The 11,037-nt window shown below is 41.6% G+C and overlaps 1 protein-coding gene across 1 annotated transcript in view; it reads right to left on the reverse strand.

Moving 5' to 3' along the window:
- CTHRC1 (collagen triple helix repeat containing 1) overlaps positions 1-10,642 on the reverse strand; it is a 19,661-nt gene extending 9,019 nt beyond the window's left edge. Inside the window, exon 1 of the mRNA XM_069081252.1 lies at positions 10,282-10,642. Coding sequence (XP_068937353.1) covers positions 10,282-10,452 — 171 coding nt within the window. The 5' untranslated portion in view covers positions 10,453-10,642. The remainder of the gene's footprint in view (positions 1-10,281) is intronic.
- Positions 10,643-11,037: the final 395 nt, after the last annotated feature.

Consider the following 11,037-nt stretch of genomic DNA (forward strand, 5'->3'; position numbering starts at 1 on the left):
GATAGATAGATAGATAGATAGATAGATAGATAGATAGATAGATAGATGGATAGATGGATAGAAAGATGGATGGATGGATGGATGGATGGCTGGATGGATTCTTATTTACTGTCCAGGAAGTGTAAAAGTGAGTCAGTACATGAAAAGGTTTTTTGAAGACTTGGCTGAAAATTTAGCTACTGGCAAAGTATTTTAAAAGACTAAGTTCTATTTGTATTTAATTTTATTCTAAAAATATTATTCAGGTTCACTGGCAAATATATTAAACTATTGGGGTTTGCATTTCAAATGGGGCAGAGGTAGAGAAACCATTACAGTTTATTTTGGTATTTTCTTTTGTATTATCATTAAAGTTTACCTCTCCTTTGCAATACCAAACCCTATTCATCTATACCATGTCCTCCAATCCTCAACCCTTTAGTTATTTCTCAGGCCATCATGCCAGCACTACCTACACTTTCCTACTCATCTCTTGGTAAACCAGTTCATTTCTGCACTGTCTCTCATTGATCTAGCCCTACCAAGCTCCAACTTTGTATCACCCCTACTGTTAGTTACCTTTGCTCCTAGACATGTGATGATAAAGCTGGAGAAAATTATGAAATCATGCTTACTGAGTACACTAAAAAATTATATTACAGAACCTCAACTGGGCTCTCACTGCAGAAAGTCAATCCTTCAAAATCTCTCCCTAATCAACTCATTATGCCACTCACCACAGCAGTTCTTCCAAACCCTTTTTATCCCTCTTATCTTATTTGATTCTCATCATTAAGTGCTTTTATGAAACCCTGAAGGCTATTTATGGGCCAAAGACCTATGGTGCATCACAACTACTCAGTGCTGATGGAACCACATTGATAAGTGATAAGCACATGACTCCAGGGAGGGGGCTGACCACTTCCATAGTGTTCTCAACAGACCATCACCAATCAATGCTGAGGCCACTAATCATTTACCTCAGGTTGAAGTCGATCCCTCCCTAGCTGAATCTCCAAATGAAGAAGAGTTTTTGAATGTCATTAGGCTCCTTTCATGTCGCAAAGCATCTGGTGCTGATTATATTCCAACTGATATTTACAAGGTAGGGGGTCCATTGCTCATTAAAAAAGCTTACTCAAATTTTCCAGGTTATATGACAAGAGGAGGTTATCCTCCAGGAGTTCAAGATGCCTCCATTGTCCATCTCTATAAAGGTCAAGGAAATAGGTTGTCCTACAACAATCACAGGGAGGGTCTCTCTCCTAGTCATTTCTGGCAATGTTCTTGCCAGAGTCCTCCTTAATAGGCTGCTCCTTCACCTGGAAGATGGTCGTCTACCTGAGAGCCAGTGTGGCTTCAGAAAGGGCCAAGAAAGAGTCAATACAGTGTTTGCTGCTCAACAACTCCAGGAGAAATGCCAGGAGGAGAACAGAGGTCTGTATACAATGTCTGTAGATTTGACCAAGGTCTTTGATACTGTTAGTTGTGAGGACTTATGGAAAATTATGTCAATATTTGGTCACCTGGAGAAGCTCATCAGCATTGTACATCAATTTCATGACAGCATGCTTGCCCGGGTTCCAGATAACGGACAATGCTCTCGTGCCTTCCCAGTCACCAATGGAGTGAAACAAGGATGTGTGCTTGCTCCTGTGCTTTTTTAGCATGATGTTTTCAGCAATGTTGTCAAATGCTTTCAAAGAGGATGAACATGGCATCAAGGTCACCTACCACACTGACAGTAAATTCTTCAATTTGAAAAGGCTACAAGCCAAGACCAAAGTGGAGGGAGTGCTGGTACATGATTTTCTGTCTGCAGGTGTTTGTAAACTCAATGAAGCCTCCGAAGTTGAGATGCAACAAAGTATGGATCAATGCTCTGCTGCTTGTGCTAATTTTGGCCTAACAATTAACATCTAGAAAACACAGGTTCTCCATCAGTCACCACCACACCATCCATACATGGAACCATCAGTTACAGCAAATGGAGAAGTTTTGAATGCTGTGGATAAATTCACTTACCTTGGCAGTGCACTTTTCAGGGACGTACACATTGATAATGAGGTTGACACATCCATTACCAGAGCTAGTTCAGCATTTGGGAGGCTCCAAAGGAAAGAGGCATTATTTATTTATTTACTTATTTTTAAGCAATTGGGGTTAAGTAACTTGCTCAAGGTTACACAGCCAGTTATTTCCGAGTGTGGTGCTAAGTATCAGAGCCCAGATTCGATCCCAGGTCATCCCAACTCTGGGACCAGTGCTCTTACTTGCTGAGCCACCTGGCCGCCCCAGGAAAGAGGTATTAGAAGAAGAAGAGAAGAGGTATTAGACTGACTGCCAAACTGAGGGTCTACAGAGCCAGTGTGTTGACCAAACTGTTGTATATCTGTGAAACTTGGACAGTCTACCAGCACCATGCCAGGAAACTGAATCACTTCCATTTGAATTGTCTTAGGAAGATTCTGATGATCACCTGGCAGGATAAGGTACCAGACACTGAGGTCCTTACTTGAACTAAACTGCCAAGCATTCAGAGAGTGCAGCTCTGATGGGATGGCCATGTTGTTCAAATGCAAAATTTATATTCAACAAAAAGACTACTTTATGGAGAACTCATACAGGGCAAGTGTTCACACAGTGGTCAGAAGAAGCAATTCAAGGACATTCTCAAGGTCTCTCTCAAGAATTTTGGAATTGATTGTGTGACATGGAAGACACTGGCACAAGACCACTCAACATGGCATACCCACATCAGAGAAAGTGCTGTGCTCTATGAGCAAAGCAGAATTGAAACAACTCAAAGAAAATGCAGGATGCACAAATTTAGAGTACCCACCCCAAATGTTCACACAGACTATTTGTGCCTGACCTGTGGTAGAGCACTCCAAGCTCATATTGGTCTGATCAGTCACAGTTGGACACAATGAAACTTGACTTTAGCATAGTGATGTCATTTTGGTCCTTTTCAAGAATGTAGGGCAACATCCAACCAATTATAGCCACATTCCTTTTATTTCCACCTAGAATTAGGAATAATTTCCTCTTACAAAGTTTCTCAGCTGAGCCTCTCTTCTTCTAAATCCAATCCTGATCACTGACCCCTAAAAAAAAAAATCTAACAGGAATGCCATGTGACCATACCACATCCCTTCCTCAAAGTCTCTTAATGTCCCTGTGGAATCAGTAAAAACTTCTGTCCTCAAGTGACCTAATTCACCTCACTTTCCGCTAGTCATCTACCTTCAGTTTCATCCAGGTTAATGCTACCCATTCCCAGCTCTGAATCTTGACATTGGCTGTCTTCTATATTTTCTATACGGAGCAAGCTTAGTCCTTCTGCCTGAATTCCAAAACAAAGACACCACCAGGGGGCAGACCTTGCCGAAAGTGCGAAAGGAACATTTTGAAAGGTAATATACAAGGAATTTTAAAGGATAGATTCAGTTAAACAAAATCCTATTTCCTAGGCTGCAACTAATCTCAGATGCAGAAGAGCTTTTCTTATTTTTTTCCATTTTAAGAGACTTTTAGAATTTGTTTATTGCCAAAGCAGTAATATCAACAAGACACCACAACTAAAAAAACAATTGTGCACATCTCATCTTCAAAGAAAACAATCAAATGGAGTCTCAGACATTTAAAAATTGAAATCACCCTCCCTCAGAAAGCAAATGAAACATCCTTATGTAACCAGAAGACAAATTAATAAATCTAACAAAGAAAAAAATATAAATTTGGAAGTCTGGAATTGATATTTAAAAAGGGTTGCTTATTAAGCATTTTTGTCAATCTGCTCAGCAATCTCTCTACCTCTTATCTTTATCCTATTAAATATCTAGCAGACTTTCTTTGACACCCCTCATGACTCACACTTAGCCACACCGCAGCCCTTTGGGTCTACCAATTCTCCAATTTGATGACTGCATAAAATATATGGCAACATCTAATTATTTGGTTTGGGGGGCATTTGCCATGAGAAGTCAAAACAGAGGTTTCTGTTTTTTATTTATTATTATTGTTATTTATTATTATTATTTATTTATTGTTATTTATTATTATTATTATATTTAATATTGTTATTATTATTATTTATTATTATTATATATTATTATTTATTTATTATTATTATAAATGTTATTTATATCTGTCAGACATTTTGAAAAACCATAAGCCCATATGGCCACTAGCATTTCCAAGAGACCCTGTGAAACTGTCTTCAAAGTTTTCTCAACCCATTTCCATAGCTCTATCAAAGCTACTTCTCATATGCTAGATTTCTGAGCCTAGACCTGGATCTGTTGTGAGTTTAATTCTCTCTATGTTATTGACCCTTATATGGCCAATCCCATGCAATTCATTTATGTTACTCATAGGGCCCAAACAAGTGGACATTTAATCCATAACTTGGACCATGTTGGCTATACTAGCTTCAATGCCAGTAGGTAATAAACAATTCATAGTAAGATCCATGTGATCCATACCTGATCCCGTTCAATCTACAGTTGAACTAACCCAACTTCAAGAGTAGCCATTTTCTAAATACCAAAACCCATGACAGCCCCCATTTCCTCTGCCCTTATATCTATCCTAAAGTTCACTCATTCTCTTAATGCTCATGGTTATGTAGCCAGTTTCAACAAGAACTTTTTGCTTTATTCCTGATCCCATTCCTTCTTGAGTGGAAGCCATTCAATTCATGACAAGGCCCATTTTCTTCATATTAGACCCTATTCTGTCTGTTCTATGACTTAGGCCAGAACACATTCTTTTCATCCCAGCACCATTTATGTAATCAGTTTCAGGACCCATCCACTTGATTGGTCATTGCTACTGCAACCACCCATTCCCCTCAGAAGAGTTTCTCAAAAATTGTGAGCCATTCCCATCTCATTTCAAACAAAGTTTCTCTCAAATCCTCCAGTCATTCCATAATTCATCTTACTCATTTGGTCCATGTTCATGCCATATAAACTAACCCATGTTTTCCATGCCACTACAAGTAAAGGGAACTTCCAAATGTCTATTTCAAATTCCATGCCTTCCATTTTCATGCCTACAGGTCATATTTTGACATTCTTATATATATATATTTAGATGATTGGCATAAATATGAATTTTTTCTGGTTCTAGTCCCATGCCAATGCTGGTAAGTCTATAAAAGAGTTACTGCAGGTATTCCAGAACAAAAAGTCCCCTTTTAGCAAGGTTCTCTTATCCATTTTCACATGTGTTGATCTGTAAAACAGAAGTTGATCATTGCATATTAAATTTCAATTAACTCTTCAAATAGTAATAGTGTTGATTCCATGACTTTTCCCATTTTCATCTTTGAGAATGTCTACTCTAAATACATCAGTCATACAGAGCTCTTCCTTCAATTTATCCCAGCCAATTTAATCATTCAGATTTGCCATGTATATTGTGCTTCCAAGTCTTTTTACCTTTAACAGGTATTTAATCTCATTTGGGATTCCTGGGTCAACTGGTCCCACAGTCATACCAACAGTTGTAGACATCAACTTTTGCCTTGCCCTCTGGGCCTCCTCCTCATCAGGATTTTCTTTGCCTTTCAGAGGTACTCCACTCAGACCTTACTTGGTCAAAACTTCACTAGCATTTTTCATGCCTTCTTCCATCTTGAATTCAACATTATAAAGAAAAAAAACTTTGAAAGACTTGAGAATTCTCATCAAAGCAATGATCAACAAATGATTCCAGAAGATTGAAGATGAAGCATTTCATTTGCCACTTCACAGAGAAGTTATGGATTCAAAATCCAGAATGAGACATGTATTATTGGGCATAGTTAATCAGGGATTTGATTTGCTTGACTATGTATATTTCTTATAAGAATTCAATTTTTCTTTTTTTGCTTCAATGACAGGGGATATGAGAGGAAAATAAAATAAATGTTTGTTAATTGAACTAAATTTAATTTAGTTTTTTGTTTGTTTTCTTTTTTAAAAAGAGAGTACACACTTGAGTGTCTAGAATAGCTTTTCCAAGCTGGGTGGATCCAAATAGGTGGATCCAATCTGGGTGACTACAGCAAAAGAACCACGCATAAGAGAGCATTTAAAGAATAACCATGGGGAGGCTAGGTGGTGCAGTGAATAGAGTACCAGCCCTAGAGTCAGGAGGACCTGAGTTCAAATCCAGCCTCAGACACTTAACACTTACTAGCCCTGTGACCTTGGGCAAGGTGCTTAACCCCAATTGCCCTGTCCTCCCCCCTCCAAAAAGCAAAAAAAAAAAAAAAAAGAATAACCAAATGTTAAAATTAGAAGGAAGCTCAGAGGATATCTAGTCCAACCATATCCATGCTGGGAGAAAAAAATGAATGCCAGAGGCTTCAATAATAATAGCTGGCATTTACATAAAGCTCAGTATCTTACAATGTACCACCCATCAATCATCTTTTCATTTGAGCTCCATCACAGTTCTACAAGGGAAGTATTGTAAGTATTATGATCCACATGTCACAGACAAAGTAGCTGAGCTCCTGGACTTTAAGTGATTTGCCATGACCATACACAGCTAATAATCAAAAGCAGAGTTTGAACCTAGGTCTCTCTTAATTCAAAGTCAAAACATTCATTCCACTTCTCTGCCTGCCTATCACATCTGCTTTAAAGGAAAAGCAACACAGAAGGAAAGAGATTTTTTTTTTTTTACTTTTTTTTTTATGAGCAATCGGGGTTAAGTAACTTGCTCAAGGTTACACGGCCAGTTATTTCTGGGTGTGGTGCTAAGTATTGGAGCCCGGATTTGATCCCAGGTCATCCCCACACTGGAGCCAGTGCTCTTACTCGCTGAGCCACCTGGCCACCCCCAGGAAAGAGATTTTAAATCCATAGCATGTAAGTGACATGCAAACACCAGACAAACTAGTAAATTTCTAAAGTTGACAGTTGCAATACTTGAAATTTATGGATATGGACTGGACCTGTGATTCCATTGGTTTAGGGTAAAGAGATTCTCCTGATGAAAGTGGGCATCTTTTCTGCAATCTATAGTTTTACCAAGTTAGAGCAATCAAATACCCAAACAGCTTACAACATTCCCAAGTGCAGCCTAAACCAGATTAAACTATCATTGGGAAACATTTGACAAAATAAATAAAAATACAATACAACATAGATAATGTTATTTTGTTGTTTTCTAAGTCAATATGTGGCTCCAGGAATCCTCAAATAAGGTTAAGTGACTCATTTCTATTTGAGCTTGACACCTGGTTTGGTCCAAAGAATTGAGAGTTTAAGTGACTTACTCAGGGTCACACAGCCATTGTATGCCAGAAACAGAGGTCTTCCTGGCTTCAAAGCAAGCTCTTAATCCTTAACAGCATGCTGCACATAGTACATGCACACACACACACTTAAATATTATAACATATGTACTTAGATATTCTATTTATACAGTGCTTTTATATATAGTACCTTATTATATCTTCTCAACAGCTTTATGAAGTAAATGTTATTATTCTCACCCATCTTACAGATGAAAAAACAAAGACTTACAGAGTTTAAATGATTTGCCCAATCTCACACAGCTTCTAAGTACCCAAGGTAGCATAATAATAGTTGACATTTATATAGCTCTTGAGAACTTTTTACATGTTATCTTTTTTTTTGGGGGGGGGAGCCTGGGCAATTGGAGTTAAGTGACTTGCCCAAGGTCACACAGCTAGAACCTGTTAAGTGTCTGAGGCCACATTTGAACTCAGGTCCTCCTGACTCCAGGGCCGGTGCTTTATTCACTGCACCACCTAGCCACCCTTTTTACATGTTATCTTATCTGATTCTCACAACAGCTCTGTGAAGTTGTTTGGTTGTTTCAGTCATGTCCAACTCTTCATAATCTTCTTTGGGGTTATCTTTGGTGGTTTGCCATTTCCCCCTCCAGATCACTTTACAGATGAGAAATGGTTAAGTGATTTGCCCAGGGCCATACAGCTAGTAAGTGTCTTAAGCTGTGTTTGAACTCAGGCTTTCCTGACCACAGGGCTGGTGCTCTATCCATACACAATCTAGCTGTGAAGTAGGTACTATTATTATGATCCTCACTTTACAAATGGACAGGAGAGGTGAATTGACAGGCCTACAGTCAAACAGGTAGTGTCTGGGGCAGGATTTGAACTCAGGTCTTCCTCATTACAAGTCCAGTACTGTTTCCACTATCCCTTGCTATTGAGTAAGCACAGGAGGATTATTAATAAATAAACAAACCCATTCATCATTGGAAATGTCCACTGTGTCTTCAATAACTTGAAGGTTTTGTGATTTCCATGGTGTGGGCCCTCCCTGCACCCACAAGGACTACAACCCCATTCACTGGAAAACAGGTGGTCTTATTGAGTTGCTACTTCCAAAAAATTCATCCCTCCTTCACTCCCTCCCCACTCCCCACCAGTGACCAGCTTGATGGGGAGTCTTTGCACTTAGCTAGTCCAGGTACTCAAAGCTTTTTGTGGGTTAGTAGGATTTCCAGAGCATGGCCTCTGCTTGACTTTTCCTGTGATTTTTTTTTTCTGCCTGGTCTTTACTTTTTTTTTTCCTGACCTGTTCTTTCATCGATGTAGGAAGCAGGCATTAGATGGGGGAGAAGAGAAGCTTGGAAGTCTGAGGGAAAGAGAAAACAGAGTGGAGAATGGGAAGGACAGAAGGACTTTCCTGCACTGAAATCCTTGATTTTTCAGTCCCCTAACTAAGAACTGGATCATGCAACGTGTCCTTGCTTGCTCTGCCAGTAGAAAAGAATAACAATCCACAAAACCCATGTTGTCTAACTTCCTTTGTAATTTGAAGACTAGGAGAGGCGTCCCCATGGGTCGTCTATGTGGGGAGTAGGGACTGCAATTTACTTCTTTTTGGTGACCACAGCAATGGTCAGGAAGAGTTCAATGTTAGGGAGAAGGGGGAAATCAGGTTTCTAAATATTAACAGGAAATTTTTTCTCTGATTTGAATAACTGTTAGTTAAATATTCAACCTATCTAGACACATTAGTGCTACTGCCTGAACTTCCTAATCCTTTTTTGTTTACTAGATGGGGGGGGGGATGCAAATCGTGTAAGGGGAATAATTGTGCTGGTCACTGGAGATACACAGATGAGAAAGGTCACCATCTCTGCCTTCAAGGAGCTTACATTCTCCTTGGTGAGAACACAACTGGATGCACACATAAGTACAAAACAAAGACAAAGGAATTTCGAGAAATAACTCCAGTTGAAAGGAGGCCTTCGAAAGAAAAGAAAAAAATGTTTTCAGAAGCCACTTTCCTTCCAAAAGTAAACACGATCTTAGTGGAAACCAGGAGTGGAGATAGGAAAACTGCCTTACCACACAACTTTTTCCTGCTAACCACCAGGGACAAGAAGATAAGTCTAAGATCAGAGGATCCCTTGATACATAATTTCATATACTCGCAAGATTTATATCCTTAGAGATCACCTTATCTGGCCCTTTCATTTTACAAATGAGGAAACGGAGGCCCAACTTTAAGAGACTTGTTCAGAAGTGCATAGATACTAAGTGGCAGAGCTGGGATTTGAATACAATTCCTTGGACTCCAGATCCTCTTGAATCTCTTCCAATAACTAACAAAGCTTCTAGATATTTCAGTAGTAACTCACAGGGAGCGCCAGCAAAGTTCTACTCTATTGCATCGTCCCGGCATAGAACTAAGTCTGGTTTCTTGAACCGTTATGACTAAAAATTGCAAAGGTGCTAAACTTCATGGTTAGCGAAAGTTTCTTATGCGGAGCTCCTCCCTCTTCACGTTGCTATGCCATCACCGCTCCAAGATTTCTCCCTCTTCAAGTTAATTTCCCTCTCCAGAATCCCAAGCCCCATAGCACGTCCTTCCTTCCACGTAGACAGACATTAGACGACCCTTCCCTGCCCCCCGTCCCCCCTCCCCCCACCGAGTTGAGTAGTCAGGCAGACACTCACAGAGATGGGCAAGCAGACAGACACTTACATGGATGAGGAAGGGGGGCAGACAGACACACCCAACAGTACCATCTGTAGCTTTTGATCAACTCTCCAGCCTCAGCAGCTCGAGCTCCCTTTCCAGCTTTGCCAACACCACCCCGTCTGCCCCCATGCAGCTGGGGCCAGTCTCCATCACCTTCATCTACTTCCTAGCCTCCCGAAGTTCCAATTACCCTCTACTCCCCAACTCCCTGGGCCCGCAGCCCTCCCACGGGACGGGATGTGGTAGACTGCATGGGACAGAACGGGGTGAACCGCACAGGATGGGGTGAACTTGACGGGACGGGATGAGACGGGCTCACCAGGTCCACAACCTCCCTGGGACGGGGCTGCGATTTCTGCTTTCCTTTGGGGTTCTCCATGCCGCCCAAAGGCGCGGGCCACAGCAGCAGCAGCAGCAGCAGCAGGAGCTGTGGGAGGCAGAGGTGCAGTCGGGCAGAAGCGGAGGCAGCAGCCGGGTCGGAGGAGCGCATGGTCACGCCGAGTGAGCGGCTGAAAGGCTCGGCTAAACTCTGGCCCTCTAGGAAGAAGGGGTGGGAGGCGGTTGAATTGGTCAGTGTCTGGCCCCGGCGCTCTCTGCAGCCGCTGCTGCCTCCAGCTGCATCAATGCGCCTTTCACACGCGCGCCCTCCCTGCGGACACCAGGAATTTCCATCCAGTGAGAGGCTGGGAGTCCACCGCCCCCTGCTCCCCCCACAGCCCCCCCACCCGGCCCCCAGAGCCTGGCCTCGAGGCGGGCTGAGGCTGCTGGGGACTCCGCCCCTTTGGCTCACGCCTGGGAGCCCCTTCCTGCGGCCAGAAAGCAGACAGACCCTCTGGGGAAGAGGGGAGGGCAAGAGAAGATTGCAGAGGGCGTAGTGAAATTTATGGAGAGGGTCAGACAGGGCAGGGAGCGAAGCCGAAGATCACAGACTTCGGGCTTTATAGGGTATACATTCTCACTTTCTCATTTTACAGATAAGGCACTGAGGCCTTGGGAACTTAAATAACTTGCCCAAACGCACAAATGTGTTAAGTAGCAGATTTAAACTCAAGTTTTCTGGCTCCAAACCCAGCGC

Source organism: Petaurus breviceps, unplaced genomic scaffold, assembly GCF_028583685.1.
Source record: "Petaurus breviceps papuanus isolate PSGF00001 unplaced genomic scaffold, PetGlider_PUasm1.0 98, whole genome shotgun sequence".
Classification (NCBI taxonomy): Eukaryota; Metazoa; Chordata; class Mammalia; order Diprotodontia; family Petauridae; genus Petaurus; species Petaurus breviceps.